Genomic DNA, 16,970 nt, shown 5'->3' with positions numbered 1-16,970 from the left:
ACATAACTCTAACAAGCCTTCATCTCCCATTTTATCTCTCTTCGAGTCAGATTCTACACAAATTCAGGCCCTCCTCTTTTGCTTGGATGAAGGCAATTTACAGAAATAAAAATATAAAAAGCCCATCGAGATTCAACCCAGCTCATGAAGACTAGAAAACAAGTTAAGGGCTTTTGGATCTAGTTCCAAAAACGTAGGTTGGTTTTGGGACAAAGTCCGGTTGTCAAAGAACCGACAAAGCTTAATACCATTCTTTAGCCACATTAATTAACTAATTTGATCAAAATAATAACAATCATATCCATATCTTCTAAATTCATACTTTATGAAATCATAATCGAATCGTAGAAAAATCTCGAGTGAGTCACCCCAACCAAAACCATAAGCATAGTCTAATCGTGGAAGCAATGATCACCCATCGCGGATATACCAAGCATGATCATCCCTGAAATATGTATGGTCCCCCATCGCGGATATACTAAGCAGAACCATCCATGTACCTCTGCTACATGGTGCAGTCAATTCAACACACAATCTACCCTTACCTCAATCCCTATGATTTACAATATAGGCACATTCTCTATCAACTTCTCATGACTACTAATTATCTTGTCATACAAGCATAAAAGTTCTACATAATACTACGATCACATAGTCATAACATTTATCATACTTAACATTCACCTTACTAAAAGATAATTAAACACATATATCCCAATCATCATTAGTAGACAAGCCAAATCATGTTTAATAAACATAAGTCTATGGCTAAATATACAAAAATCATATTTCAATAGAAATCACATTTATAATACCAAGTCATATTCACAAATGATATTAATATAAGAAATTAAGGTAATAACCATATCACATATATTCAAGTCACTCTCTAACCAATGTAGGCCACTAGACTTCACTTAGTCTCCGGTAGTACTAATTTTAGTATTTAGAACGTTTCGAGACATGTTGATCAAAAGTCAACTCTCGCTCAAAGGTAGGGTCCACAATTGTTACACCCGCTTATAAGGATAATTCTGTAGTTCTCCCTAAAAATTTATAGAATTATCACTTTAGTCCTCATTTTGTCACACAATCAAGATCTGAAAATTTAAATTATTACTATATCCCTAGGCTGCCACGTGGCAGCACCCTAACCCACTTCCCTTTTTCTCTTTTGTCCCCCCCTGCCGTGTCCCTCCTTTCTTCTTTCTTCTTTTTCTTTTTCTTCTTTTCCTTTCTTTTCTTTTGTTTGTCTGCACCCTTTTCATCCCTCTTTCGAAACTCCCCCATTTCTCTCTTCTTCTTCCCCGTGAAAGACACACACACACACCCACAGTGGCACCAACTCAAGGAGAGTCACCATCGTTGCCATTTAACTGCATCTCTCTCTCTCTCTCTCCCTTGCTCACGGCGCCGGGAGGATACGAACACCTCCGGCGAGTTTTGTGATTTTTCCGGTTGGGTAAGCCCTTTTCCTTCTTCTTTTCTTATGTTAGACTTTGCCTAGATGTGGTTATTGAGTTTGGGTTCTTGATTTCCAAGGTTTTGGAGTGTTTTTGGCACGGGTGAGTGCACACCCAAATTTCCGGCGAGTTGGGTGAGGTTCGAAGGTTTTTCCGGCCACCACAAGCCCTTTCACGGCGAACCCAAGGTATAAAACTACTCATCTCGGCTAGTGCTTCATTTTGGTACCTAGATCGGGGTCTAGGTTGTAGGTTTGGCGTTGGCCGGAGCTATGGAAGCTCCGGCGTCCTTCTCCGGCGCACCCAGGCCTTCGGGCCATTCTCCACCCTCACACGGGCCTTAGGCCTGTTTGGTCTCTGGCCCAAAACCCAAAACCTTTTCCTTTTTATTTTTATTTTGTTTCATTCAAAAACCCAAAAGGCCTTAGGGCCTTGGTTGCAGCCCAAACCCATTTCCCCTTTTTAATTAGGCCTTGGGCCGTGAGGTTCAAAAACCCAAACCCATTTTCTGTTTTTACCCAAACCCAACCCACTTAAAAACCTAGCCCAAAACCCTAAAGCCCTGACCCGTGACCCGTGGACCCGTTGACTCTGACCTGTTGACTTTGACCCGTTGACCATTGGCTGGTTCAACGGTCAACGTTGACTTTTGACTTTGACTAGTCAACGGTCAATGTTGACTTTGACCGTTGACTTTTTGAGTTTTCGTGCGGGGACCCTAGTATAGTTCGATAGTTTGAACCTAGTATGGTGAAGTACGTTACTTGATCATTTTATGATTCGATGATCCAACTGTTGGATCATCATCAAAATTTAATACGTGAGAGCACATAATATTTGAGGATATTAGAAACTGATGGATCGGGAATCCAACATGCGGATCTTCTCAAATTGGGTTTGTAAGTTCGTAAAATAAAGCATTGAGCAACACGAGAATTGTTGATTGGCGGAGATCCGACCATCGGATCGCGACGAAATTTAAGTATGTTATTTTAGAAGCATAATGTGAACTTTAGAATGTTACGGATCCAAAATCCAATTTGTGGATCTTCCGGATCGAATTTTGTAGAATTGTTGACACGCCCCGACCCCGAGGTCCTAGGGACATCGAGATGGTCACGTGCTGGCCGACACCCAGAGGGTGACGAAAGCCATTTAATTTAAACAAAATTGAGAAAATAAACTAAAGTACGTAATATAGGCTAACCACACAAATAAAAGTTCAACTACTAAATATTGAAATTAGGTAAACACACAGCACGTCCAGAGCATAAGTCTAATACAGAGTACAAGCAGAACTAAGAATAGAGAAGTGTTATTACAATAGGTGGCGAAGCGGAGCGAATATAACACAAATCACTGGTAGGGGAACGCCTCGTAGCTCAAGTCGTATTCCTCGTTCCTAGGTCCTGAAGGGGGCGCAAAACAAAGGTGAGTGGACCAAGTTTATATATACAGTAATAGTAAAACATTTATCAACATACTAACCCCCAGGTTTTATGAAAACACAAGTATAATGAGAAACATAGGTTTTCCGAAATCTAGCATGTCGTGCAATGTCTCAAATCATAAATCGCATAAATAATAATCACTAGTGAATGTCTGATATAACACTTCAGGCCCCATGCCGGCTCTCCGTCTCTGAGCAGACAGTCAGAGGAAAATACACTTCAGGCCCTTGCCGGCTCCCCGTCTCTGAGCAGACAGTTAGAGGAAAACACACTCCAGGCCCTATGCCAACACCAAACCGTCGCCCGGGACGAACCGGATCTATCCCTACGTCCCGTAGCGGAAAGGACCACTAGGTAAGTACAAAACCAGTGAACATACGTATATTGAAAATCAACTTCATAGTATAAAGTCATCCATCATCTATACTATAAAGAAGTGTTCTAAACATGTTCTAAATATCATATCGCCATCCATCAGATATTCTATAAGAACATGAGTTATAGGAAAAATAGTAATAATTCAAACTAGCCTCAGTAAGCATGTTATCTCAAAGCGTTTCGTAAAATAGTAATAACACTTCTCTATTCTTAGTTCTGCTTGTACTCTGTATTAGACTTATGCTCTGGACGTGCTGTGTGTTTACCTAATTTCAATATTTAGTAGTTGAACTTTTATTTGTGTGGTTAGCCTATATTACGTACTTTAGTTTATTTTCTCAATTTTGTTTAAATTAAATGGCTTTCGTCACCCTCTGGTGTCGGCCAGCACGTGACCATCTCGATGTCCCTAGGACCTCAGGGTCGGGGCGTGTCAACAATTCTACAAAATTCGATCCGGAAGATCCACAAATTGGATTTTGGATCCGTAACATTCTAAAGTTCACATTATGCTTCTAAAATAACATACTTAAATTTCGTCGCGATCCGATGGTCGGATCTCCGCCAATCAACAATTCTCGTGTTGCTCAATGCTTTATTTTACGAACTTACAAACCCAATTTGAGAAGATCCGCATGTTGGATTCCCGATCCATCAGTTTCTAATATCCTCAAATATTATGTACTCTCACGTATTAAATTTTGATGATGATCCAACAGTTGGATCATCGAATCATAAAATGATCAAGTAACGTACTTCACCATACTAGGTTCCAACTATCGAACTATATCAAACGGTTATCAATTTTGAAATTAGAACATTGAATTCAACTTAAAAAGACAGCATCGGCAAACAGGCCTTGCCCAGCCACACCTGCCGCCGCATGTGGTGGTCGGCCGACCAGGTTCGCCGAAAAAGCCAACTATTTCCAAAAATTACCAAAATTGACAGAAATGAAGATCTCAATGAATAGAGTAAGTTTTATACCTGTGGCCAAATCCAATTTTTCCCTGGAAAGGCCCCAATTTCCCTCGAACCCGCCGGAACCCTAGAAAATGGTGTGCTTCGATTCAACCTCCATACTCGCTCCGATGCCTCCACCACTACTTAGGCTTTGTTCCTGGGGATGGGAGGAGTCTATTGGTGGTGGTCATCGAGGGTGAGGGTTGCCAGAGTGGTAGATTACCGCCATGGTGTCCCCGGAACCCACGGTTCCGTTCTTCGTCATACGAGGCCAAAACCCCGTCGATCTTGGGTAAAAAATGAAGAGTGAAGGCCGGTGAAGAGTTTCCTTGTGGTGGCTCGATGAAACTCGTCGGGAAATAGCAGGAATTTGATCGGGAACCCAACGGGTTCTGCTGTTCCGTCAGGTCGGGTTACCAGAAATGGGTACGAGATCTATGATCCCAAGCCTCTCCACTCCCTCCTTTCCCTCTCTGTTTTCCTTCCTGATTAGTCACCCTCATTCCTCTCTCCTCTCCCCATTCGCCGAGCCCCTCTTTTCCTCCCTCCTAAAACTCTCATTTCCCTTTCCTTCGCTGCCATCAGGCAACTTCTATATTTTTTATTTTTTTATTTTTATTTATTTTTATTAAAGAAACTTCTAAAACGTCCGTTCCTTTCTCGTCCAATTCACATATGCCTTCGTCTAAACGATTGTGGGGTCAAGCCCATTAAAGAGCATTAAAAGTGATCCTCACAGGTCTACAGATTTAATAACTATTTTAAAAGAGGGTTATTATACAAAATGATTTATAAGATTTGCATGATCAATAGAAATGGTTTCTGAGATTGAAAATCAATAAAAATGGTCTCTAAGATTGTCCACCATCCATGATTTTGGTATTTCCGTTAAAAACTCTTTGGGCAATTTTCAAAGTTTCGTAACTCAATCGATTCTTAACCAAATTCGACCTATAATATATCAAAATGAAGATAAGAAAGTGTAGAACAAGATTATACAATTTGGAAGCCCAATGATTGCTAAAGATGGCCGGAAAATAGACTGAAATGTGACTTGTTTGCGGGAAAACTGGAAAACTTGCCAGAAACTGGGTAAACTTTAAACGTTCATAACTTCTTCAATACTCAACGAAATTGAGTTATTCAAAAACAAAAATCATACTTCTCGACGAGACGAAGAGAATGATATCTTTCTTTACTGCTAACTCGCCGTGGTTTGGCTGAAAAATTGCTCGAAAGTGGCTAACTCGAAAATGATTAGCCACTTTCGAGCCGTTGTCCAACTAAACCACGGCGAGTAGCCTTCGAAAAAGGTACAATTCTCTTTGTCTTGTCAAGAAGTATTATTTTCATTTTTGAATCACTCAATTTGGTTGAGTATTGAAGAAGTTATGAACGTTTAAAGTTTACCCAGTTTCTGGCTAGTTTTCCAGTTTTTCCGCGGACCAGTCACGTTTCAGGCTATTTTCCGGCCATCTCAAGCAACCATTGGGCTTTCAAATAGTTATAATCTTATTCTACACTTTCTTATCATTTTGATATATTATGAATCGAATTTGGTTAAGAAACGATTGAGTTACAAAGCTTTGAAAATTGTCCAAAATCGTTTTTAACGGAAGCACCAAAATCATGGATGGTGGACAATCTCAGTGATCATTTCTATTGATTTTCAATCTCAGGGACCATTTCTATTGATCATGCAAATCTCATGGACCATTTTGTATAATAACCCTTTAAAAAATTCAAACTTTGTAATTAATGTTAAGGAAAGTATCTCCACAGATTAGTCAATATTATTAATTGATATTGTTGATATTGTTGTTTATTACTTTCCTTGTTTAGTCCTTGACGATCCTTGTGTCTAGGCTTTGGTTTAGGATCTTGTTTACTGTATTCTTGTATAAAAGGTGTAAACCTAGTTGGAGATGAATATAAGAAAACTACATTCCATTATACGTTTTCTATGATGGTACCAGAGTGATTGATATCTGGGCAAACAAAAAGCAAACACACAAACAAACCCTAGCAAAACGCAGCCATGGGTGATAGCGAAAAGAAGTCAACCTCCTCAGGCATGACCTCGTATTCGAAGTGGGAGAATCCTAATCACCCACTTTATCTCCATCATTCGGACCAACCTGGTGCAGTGCTTGTGCCTCAGCCACTGGTGGAAGACAATTACAGTACATGGGTTCAATCCATGACCATGGCTTTAACAGTCAAAAATAAACTAGGGCTTGTCGATGGAACAGTCGAGAAGCCTACTGAAGACAAACATGAAGAACTGCAGCAGTGGAATCGGTGTAATAATCTGGTTAAGACGTGGCTCCTAGGATCTATGTCCAAAGAAATCTCAAGTAGTGTCATCCACTGTAAAGATGCAAGGCAGATGTGGCTTGATTTGCAAGAAAGGTTTTCCCATGTGAACATTGTTCAATTGTTTCACATAGAAAATGAGATCCATGGCTGTGTACAAGGCAACATGACGGTGAGTTCGTACTTCACTAAATTAAAAGGGCTTTGGGACGAACGTGATGTACTGTGTTCTATCCCTGCATGTAGTTGCGACACGAAGAAGGAGATTATTTCTTATGTTGAAACCCAGAAAACCATGAAGTTTCTCATGGGTTTAAACGATTCCTATTCCGCCGTTCGAAGTAATACTCTCCTCCTTGAGCCTTTACCAACAGTGAACAAGGCCTATTCCCTTGTTCTTCGTCATGAGAGGCAGGCAGAAGTCTCAACTGGCAAGCATCCTTCTCAACCTGAAGCGGCAGTCTTTGCCGTGAAAACTGGTGGCCGAGAAAATGAACAAGAAGACGGAAATCTTCGTTGCGGGAAATGTAACAAGACGAACCATACTACCAAGCACTGCCGAGCACATATCAAGTGTACTTTCTGTGGATGGAAAGGCCATTCATTCGAATATTGTCGCAAGCGCAAAGCGGCTGCTGACCCTGAACAAAATCGCCCATCTTCTGCTAAGGGTAATCATGTTGCAGTGCATGACAAGAAAGACGGGATGCCCAATTTTCCCTTTTCTCAGGAGGATTGCAAGCAGATACTTGCGATGTTAAACAAGAACAAGTCATCCTTTGCGAATCACGTTGGTAATTCATCCAACAATGAAGAACTCTCAGGTAAAGCTTTTTCATGCATGCATAATGGTATTACAACTGTTTGGATCTTGGATAGTGGTGCAACGGACCACATTGTTTGCAGCCCTAATTCTCTCACATCATCGAGGCCTGTCTCTAACCATACTGTTGAACTACCCACTGGTTCTCTTGCCACGGTCACCCACATTGGACAAGTCGTTTTCTCACCCACATTGGTGCTTGATCATGTTTTGTGTGTACCGTTTTTCAAGTTAAACCTAATATCCATTAGTAAGCTCGCCCATGATTCTTTCTATATTACTATTTTTCTCAGACAAATTTGTGTTATACAGGACCTACGCTCGGGGAAGATGATTGGGATGGGATTTGAGCGCGAGGGGCTATACTACCTCGATCCACCACAGAAAAGAACATGCAATGTCATTCAAGCTTCCAACCCTCGTCTTTGGCATCAACGTCTAGGCCATCCATCCTAAACTGTTTCCATGTTATTTCCCTTCTTGAATAATAAACCTTGTGATTCTAATAAGTGCTTTATTTGTCCATTAGCCAAACAAACCAGAGCACCATTTTCATTAAGTTCTATATCCACTAAATCCTGTTTTGAACTGATTCATATTGACATTTGGGGGGGGTATCACGTTCCTTCTCTTTCTGGTGCACGATACTTTCTTACCATTGTTGATGACTACACTCGAAGCACATGGATTTACTTGATGAAACATAAATCTGATACACGGGATCTCCTTGTGCAATTTATTCATTTGGTTGAAACACAATTCACCACCAAGGTCAAAATGATTAGAAGTGATAATGGGCCCGAATTTCGTCTTGACCATTTTTATGCTCAGAACGGCATCGTCCATCAAACGAGTTGCGTCAACACACCACAACAAAATGGTGTTGCTGAACGTAAGCATCGTCACTTATTAAATGTTGCCCGAGCCCTCCTTTTTCAAGCCAAAATGCCAAAACGTTTTTGGGGGGACGCCATCCTTGCTGCAGCCTACCTTATAAATCGCACTCCCACACCAGTTCTTAAAGGCAAGACACCTTATGAAAAACTGTTTAACAAAGTTCCCCACTATTCACACTTACGCGTATTTGGTTGTTTATGTTTTGCTTCCACTCACCCACATAAACCTTCCAAATTTGATCCCCGTGCCCGTCGCTGTGTTTTTCTGGGATATCCTTATGGGCAAAAAGGCTATCGTTTACTTGATCTTCAACTTAATAAAGTTTTTGTCTCCCGTGATGTCATTTTCTTTGAAGATCAGTTTCCCTTTCCCTTAGACACTTCCGATGCCCATGACAACTCGATCTCCACATCCCACCCACTTTTTCATTTTGACATGGCTTCTTATCCTGAAGCACCTCCCATGCCTTCCGCACCCTCTGATCCTACCTCTGACCCTACACCACCTGACTCTCCTACCACTTCTGCACCGTCCACCCTTAACCTCCTCTCTTCTCCTTCTTCAGATCCTCCATCTTCTTCGCTTCCAGATACTTTACCTTCTCCCATTCAAACTGCTTCGCCCACCCCTCCACCCCGACGTGGAACTCGTCCTACTAAACCTTCCACTTTTTTGCAGGATTTTCATATCGAGGTTCCCCTCCCGTCTCGGCCTGATCCTACGTCTTCTCTGAACGTCGTCCAGTCATCGTCAGGTACTTCTCATCCTCTCTCCCATTACTTAACATATGCTCGTCTTTCCCCCCACCATAAATCTTACACTGCCACACTCACCCTCCTCAAAGAACCCACCAGCTTTTCCCAAGCTGTCCGAGATCCACACTGGCGTGATGCCATGCAGCGTGAAATCGCTGCCCTTCAAGCAAACCATACTTGGACACTTGTGCCTTTGCCGTTGCATAAACGTCCCATTGGCTGTAAATGGGTTTACAAGATTAAGCTCCAACCTGATGGCACAATCGAACGGTACAAGGCGCGTCTCGTTGCCAAGGGCTACAGTCAGATTGAAGGTGTTGATTACCGAGAAACATTTGCTCCAGTTGCTAAATTAACCACAGTTCGCGTGCTTCTTAGTGTTGCAGCTGTGCAAAGTTGGCATCTCCATCAACTCGACGTGAACAATGCGTTCTTGCATGGTGATCTCGACGAAGATGTTTACATGAATTTACCTCCTGGTTTCGGACGAAAGGGGGAGAATCGAGTATGTAAGTTGAATAAATCTCTATACGGTTTAAAGCAAGCTTCCAGGCAGTGGTTCATTAAGCTATCCAATGCCCTCAAGGCTGCTGGGTTCCATCAATCACGGTCTGATTATTCACTATTCGTCCGAAGTCGTCATGGTAACTTTGTTGGTTTATTAGTCTATGTTGACGATGTGATACTGGCAGGGAATAATCTGCATGAAATTGAAGAGACTAAGCAGTTCCTTTCTCAACGGTTCAAGCTGAAAGACTTGGGACAACTCAAGTATTTTTTTGGGAATAGAAGTTGCACGCTCAAAACGTGGAATCACTCTATGCCAGCGCAAATACGCACTAGAGATATTGGATGATGCTGGTTTTCTAGGAGTTAAGCCTTCCAGGTTTCCTATGGATCAAAATTTGTCTCTCACACAAATGGAAGGAAAGGAGTTAAAAGATCCTTCGTCATATAGACGACTTGTGGGCAGGTTAATTTACTTGACCATAACGAGACCTGATTTAGCATATGCCGTCCACATACTAAGTCAGTTCATGGAGAAACCACGGCAACCACATCTTGAGGCAGCACATAAAGTCCTCAAGTACATCAAACAAGCACCAGGACAGGGAATCTTTCTTCCTTCCACAGGTTCACTGGAATTACAAGCATTTTGTGATGCTGATTGGGCTAGATGTAGAGATACTCGAAGGTCGATAACTGGCTACTGTATTTTGCTTGGTCAAGCACCCATTTCCTGGAAGACTAAGAAACAAACAACTATATCTCGTTCTAGTGCAGAGGCTGAATACCGTTCCATGGCCACCACATGTTGTGAAATCATATGGTTGAAGAATATTTTGAAAGATCTGAAAGTGAGTGATTCACAACCTGCCAAGTTGTTTTGTGACAATCAAGTAGCATTACACATTGCCTCCAATCCCGTTTTCCATGAGCGAACGAAGCATATAGAGATTGATTGTCACCTAGTACGAGAGAAGATTCAGGAAGGGATGATACATACGGCGTACGTGAGGACAAGTGATCAACCGGCTGATATATTCACCAAGCCATTGAGTTCAACACAGTTTGAAGTATTACTTAGCAAGTTGGGTGTCATTAACATACACTCCAACTTGAGGGGGAGTGTTAAGGAAAGTATCTCCACAGATTAGTCAATATTATTAATTGATATTGTTGATATTGTTGTTTATTACTTTCCTTGTTTAGTCCTTGACGATCCTTGTGTCTAGGCTTTGGTTTAGGATCTTGTTTACTGTATTCTTGTATAAAAGGTGTAAACCTAGTTGGAGATGAATATAAGAAAACTACATTCCATTATACGTTTTCTATGAATTAAGTAATTAAAATCTAAAATTAATATAAATTCTCAAAAATACTATAAAATCCCGTGAATACAAAATATGTAGATTACAATAGTGAAATCCAGGAACGGAATTCTGTTTCCATTTTTGTCGTTTAGAGAGAGAGATAGTGATTTAAAGAGAGAAGATGAGGAAGGTCGTGTGCGTAACAGGAGCCTCCGGTTACATGGCATCATGGCCGGTGACGCTCTTACTGCATCGAGGTTATATTGTCAAAGCCACTGTTCATGAACCAAATCGGTATATATATCTCCCTCCCTACCATTTTCTTAGTTTCTTGTTTAATAATCTTTCTCATCTTATATATACATATAGACAACAGTTGTTTCAATAATTTTCGTTCTTTAAAGTCTGGGTTTTTATTGATTGACAATTCATGGCTTAGAGGCTAGTGCTGCAAGAGATGAAGAGTGCACCTATGACAATGTTTGCTAACAAAAAATTACTCGTCTCTATGCAGTATAAAAGCACTTTTCAGTTATTTCTCTTCGAAAGACTTTCGAATGCTTTTCTAAGGAAAATTCAGATTTGTGTAGACAAAATTTTGATGTAATTTTAACACAAGTGATTCAACGTGGTAAAATAAATGTTTGTTACAAGTTACAACAATGAACTCTTATATGCTCACTTTCACTCTGGACTTGACGTTGAATTGTAGACTTGTAGTTTCAACTGAAAATCGATCCGCATTTTACTCTGGACTTGAAGTTGAATTGTAGACTTGTAGTTTCAACTGAAAATCGATCATCATTTTTTGTGTTTTGGACATAACATTTATAAGATAAGAAATTTCAAATTCTGAAGAAAATAATTAGATATGGATTGAATTTATATATATATATATATACACACGTGTGTAATCTGGACTTGAAGTTGAATTGTAGACTTGGTAGTTTCAACTGAAAATCGATCCGCATTTTTTGAGTTTTGGACATAACATTTATAAGATAAGAAATTTCAAATTCTGAAGAAACTAATTAGATATGGAGAAATGCTCTTATGCAACTAAGATTTAATTTCGGTAGTGTCACAATCTAATAAATGCAATAAATAGTCATGTGTTCCAAAAGTGTACTACTCGTCTAATAGATGATTGACAGGTGATGAATTAGTGACACGAGAGAATCTCTTCCCATGATGACATTTGACAAAAGCACGGACCCTATTTGCTTTTTACACACAAATAGGGAGGGTGCACGTTGGAGTAAATAAGTTCAGGTCCTATTTGGTGAACAACAATTGTAATATTCAAACACAAATAGGGAGGGTTGGAGTAATTACCTCTCTTGTTCTTCTGAAATTCTGAATGCACTTGAAGCGTTTGGAGAAAGGCCAATTCTAAAACTTACTTCTTTTTCTCCCTTTGAACAATTTAGTCAGACTTTTCCCAAAAAAATTAAAAAAGTAGAATAAATTTTCTGTCAATACTTTCTTAGTTTCATAGATTGATCTGCAGACAGCCACAACAATACGTCTTCATAAACTTTCTTAGTTTATTAGTTTTATAGCATTTATTGAATGCTATAAAAAGCGGTTTGTGGTGTAGACTGTAGTGTAAGCTTGTTAATTCTGAGCCCTAGAGAGAGATGAGTACCGGAAAAACAAAGACTGTATGTGTAACAGAAGCGTCTGGCTACATAGCATCATGGCTGGTGAAGCTCTTACTGCAAAAGGGTTATAACTTCAAAGCCACTGTTCGCGATCGAAGTCGGTACTTCAATACTTGCTCATATGTAATGTTCAACTTCAAACAATTCATTCAATAATTTCAATTTCTGGGTTTTGCATATTGTTTCGTTTGTTCACCAAAAGAAAAGTTGGGTATCCAAAATAATCATCATGCACAGACACCTCGCCTTTTTTTTTTTTTTTTTTTTATCATTAGGGTGGCGTCACTGACGTGCAAGATGACTATTTTGAGTACCAATGATATCTCCCGTGCATCCAATTATTTTTGTTTTATTATTCTTGTTCTTGTTTTCCGGTGCCAATTGAAACCTCACGGTGAGTTGGTTATCGTTAACCACTTTTGCTACTTCCTGTATTGTTAGTTCCACTCACTAGTTTTGTTTACAGATGATGCAAAGAAAACAGAACACTTGCTTGTTGGAGTTTGTGGCCAAGTGGACTATCCTCCAAAATACCTTTTGGCTAAAGAAAGAAGGTGGAAACACCTTTCCTTGTTTTGGGGAGGAAAAAATGGAAAAGTGTTGGTTAAAAGAAATAAGAAAATGATGAAAGGAACATCATGATGAGGAAGCATCATGATGAGAAAGCAAAAAGAAGCATCCAAGGGGAGAGCATTCGGCTCTCCCATGGGAAATGTTGATCATTCTATATTAAGGCATGTGTTATGCCTTATGGGTAGGGATGAAGAAATGAAAAGCATCCAAAGAGATGGTGAGAGCATTTGGCTCTACCATGGGTAAGGGTGAGAGAAAAAAGAGAGCTAGAGTGAAAGTATTCTAGTGAAAGAACTCTTGGGGTAGAGTGAGGCTCTTGGGAAAATTCTGTGAGTGGGTGTACAAGGGATATAGGATTGAGTTATGTCGATTTAACTCATGTATACTTGTACTGTTATTCTCATAGTGAAGAGCAATATCTCTCCGGGGACGTAGGCAGTTTTTTGCCGAACCTCGTAAATTTCTCTGTGTCTTTATTTCTTGTATTTTATTTTGTTCAACTGTGTGTGATTTTTGGTGAGGTTGTAATCTGAATCTCGGTTCCGCACTAACGAACGGGCCAAGGCACAACAATTGGTATCAGAGCATCGTTGGGGGCTTTGGTTCGTTGGAGGTCCAGATTTGTTGTTCACCATGGAATTTTCAGTTGAGCAGTTTAAAGGGAGAGGCGGTTTTGCTCTTGGTAAAGGAGAGTAATGGAAGCCTGAAGAAATGGAAGCCGTGTTTAGGGATGCTTGGATCAACTGCGAAAGTTGATGTTGAGGAAGAAGACAAAGGCCTCTTTCTTCTTACCTCACTTTCAGATTTGTACGAGAACCTTGTGAAACTTTATTGCAAGGAAAGAAACAGTAAGTTTGGAGCAGGTGCAAGCTTCTTTGGTGTGGAATGATACACACAAGAGACCATGGATGATGGTGGGCACAAGACTGCTTAAGCTATTCAAGGTTGAAATCGTGGAAGAAAATTGGAAAGAGGATCTGAGAGAGACAGCAGGTTCGGATCCGGTTCCGGAGGCAAGGGTCCACAGTGCTACGGGTGCAAGGCCGGGTTAGCAACTTTGTGGTGGAAGACTTTGAGTATGCCCTCTAGGTACTCGAAGCAACACTTCTCCTGGTGATGTTTAGTCTCAAGTGTTGCAGGGGTTTTGCAACAGGTGGAGCTATGGGATTCACAGGTGATGAGAAGGTCCTGAGGTAGGAGGAAGTGTGGGAATTTTGTCTGGCTCGATGGGTTGTTGCTGGAAATAGGCGCGCTGACGAGTTTCCAGGTTGCAGACAATGAAGAGGAGGAAAACCTGCTGGAGGAGACGAGGATGTGTTGAGATCCTGTCTGAAGCTAAATGGTGATTTTTAGCTTGCAGCAGCTGCACATGCATTGGCAGTGACTGAATCGGAACAGGACCAACGAGGTTGATTCAGAGTGTGCATGCTGGTACGTAAGGCCAATGGACTTCGGAACTTGGCCAAGGTGGAGATTGTTGGAGTTTGTGGCCAAGTGGACTATCCTCCAAAATACCTTTCGGCTAAAGAAAGAAGGTGGAAACACCTTTCCTTGTTTTGGGGAGGAAAAAATGGAAAAGTGTTGGTTAAAAGAAATAAGAAAATAATGAAAGGAACATCATGATGAGGAAGCATCATGATGAGAAAGCAAAAAGAAGCATCCAAGGGGAGAGCATTCGGCTCTCCCATGGGAAATGTTGATCATTCTATATTAAGGCATGTGTTATGCCTTATGGGTAGGGATGAAGAGATGAAAAGCATCCAAAGAGATGGTGAGAGCATTTGGCTCTACCATGGGTAAGGGTGAGAGAAAAAAGAGAGCTAGAGTGAAAGTATTCTAGTGAAAGAACTCTTGGGGTAGAGTGAGGCTCTTGGGAAAATTCTGTGAGTGGGTGTACAAGGGATATGGGATTGAGTTATGTCGATTTAACTCATGTATACTTGTACTGTTATTCTCATAGTGAAGAGCAATATCTCTCCGGGGACGTAGGCAGTTTTTTGCCGAACCTCGTAAATTTCTCTGTGTCTTTATTTCTTGTATTTTATTTTGTTCAACTGTGTGTGATTTTTGGTGAGGTTGTAATCTGAATCTCGGTTCCGCACTAACGAACAGGCCAAGGCACAACATTGCTCTCATTAGATGGAGCAAAGGAGAGGCTTCATTTGTTCAAAGCAGATTTATTAGAAGAAGGATCATTTGACACCGTAGTTGATGGATGTGTAGGTGTTTTTCATACAGCATCGCCTGCACAAATTTCAGCCACTGACCCACAGGTCTGTCCCTTCACTTCATCCATGCATCAAATATTCTAGCGTGTGTGTGCGCGCCCACAAAAGCATAGAAAATCAACCTGCGTTCAAGACAAATGGTGTAGAAACCAGAATGATATATTTCTGTTCTCTATATTTTAGGCCGAAATAATTGAGCCTGCAGTTAAAGGAACACTTAATGTTCTAAAATCATGCGCAAAATTCCCCGCTGTCAAGAGAGCGGTTTTAACTTCTTCTATTGCTTCAGTAAGGATGAGTGGAAAACCTCTGACGTCTGATGTGGTTTTGGACGAAACATGCTATTCGGATCCACTTTTTTGCAAGAAGACAAAGGTACGTGCGTTCCCATACTATTGAACAATTTGGACATAGATGTAAGCTTCACACAAGACAAAGCAGTACATGATGATGAACTACAAACTCATAAGAACTTCTTCATTTGTTCAGCACTGGTATCCTCTCTCAAAAATTTTAGCTGAGGAGGCCGCCTGTAAATTTGCCAAAGGGAATGGGATTGACTTGGTATCGATACGTCCAGGGTTTGTGATTGGTCCACCCTTACAGCCAACTCTTAATGTCTCCGTCGAGTTTCTTCTGAATATAATGAGTGGTACAATTCACCCCCTATTGTTAGAACACTATTCCTTGTGATGCAAGCAGTTGATTCTGTTATGTTTCTCTTTTGTGCTCAGGAATTGAAATACCATTTGTAAACTACACATTTGTGGACGTTAGAGATGTTGCCTCTGCTCATATTCAAGCATTTGAAGTTCCTTCAGTGAGCGGCAGATATTCTTTAGTTGCCCATGTTGCTGACCGTACCGATACTCTTTAAGATTTTACGAGAGCTTTACCCCACATTGAGCCTTCCTGAGCTTGGCAATCCTTCGGACTCAAAGTTTCAAGTGTCCATGTTGAAAGCAAAAGGTTTGGGAATCACTTTCCTTCCTCTGGAAACGAGTCTCAAGGACACTGTTGAAAGCCTCAAGGAGAAGGGCTTCCTCAAGTTTTGAATTCTGCAACGTGCAGCAATTTGTTAATTTAGTGCACGAGGCGATCGAATAAGTGGGAAATTAAGTTTCTTTTATGCTTAAATATTCCAAAGAGATGCTGGACAACATATTTTTCCCGTTAAATATTTTAAATGGAATCTGCAGAGAGCCTCAGAATTGTCTACGAAAATGCTCAGGAGTTGCTTAAAATCTTTGATGCAGGCTCATGTGTAATTAATAATGTTGCACCGTAACTGTAAATGAAATAGTTCAAGTTGAAATTGTCTTTACTGTCTTCAAAGAAATCCTAATTAAGGCACTCTTGATATATCTTGCAAATTAAGATTTCTTTCCCCATTATTGTCGTTCTTCAATGTGTCCTCGGTTGCAGACGTTAGGCGACAAGTGCCTATGTGACATGCCTTCGTATGAACGCACAACTGTCAATTCTTATGAACTTCCGGCGATGGCACAGAGCTGGTCCTGGCTAAATATTCAAATTGCTTACCAGTTGATGCATCTTCCCAACTAATCATCGTTCTCGAGGAAAACCTACATCTTAACCCTTTACCCGTATTTTTAGCTCGATATGACGGAAACTTTGAGATTGG

General features: G+C 40.6%; 1 protein-coding gene and 1 pseudogene across 1 annotated transcript; both read left to right on the top strand.

Annotated features, from left to right (window-relative positions):
- The first annotated feature begins 6,188 nt into the window (after positions 1-6,188).
- LOC137714534 (uncharacterized) lies at positions 6,189-7,987 on the top strand. The gene is made up of 2 exons (XM_088697748.1): positions 6,189-7,395; positions 7,707-7,987. The coding sequence occupies exons 1-2, from the start codon at positions 6,294-6,296 to the stop codon at positions 7,742-7,744; spliced, it is 1,140 nt and encodes a 379-aa protein (XP_088553874.1). The 5' UTR covers positions 6,189-6,293; the 3' UTR covers positions 7,745-7,987.
- Positions 7,988-12,500: 4,513 nt separating this feature from the next.
- Positions 12,501-16,414, top strand: LOC137733796 (phenylacetaldehyde reductase-like; annotated as a pseudogene).
- Positions 16,415-16,970: the final 556 nt, after the last annotated feature.

The sequence above is a fragment of the Pyrus communis genome, chromosome 7, assembly GCF_041283825.1.
Source record: "Pyrus communis isolate YQ-2024b chromosome 7, ASM4128382v1, whole genome shotgun sequence".
NCBI classification, from domain to species: Eukaryota; Viridiplantae; Streptophyta; class Magnoliopsida; order Rosales; family Rosaceae; genus Pyrus; species Pyrus communis.
Note: the sequence above shows the minus strand (reverse complement) of the source record. Positions and strands in the feature narration are given on the sequence as shown.

Bases quoted from the DNA above. Each gene is read 5' to 3' on its own strand.
- LOC137714534 (XM_088697748.1), top strand. From the start codon at position 6,294: ATGGGTGATAGCGAAAAGAAGTCAACCTCCTCAGGCATGACCTCGTAT. The intron at 7,396-7,706 runs GTAAAGCTTTTT...TGTGTTATACAG, and splicing joins CAACAATGAAGAACTCTCAG to GACCTACGCTCGGGGAAGAT.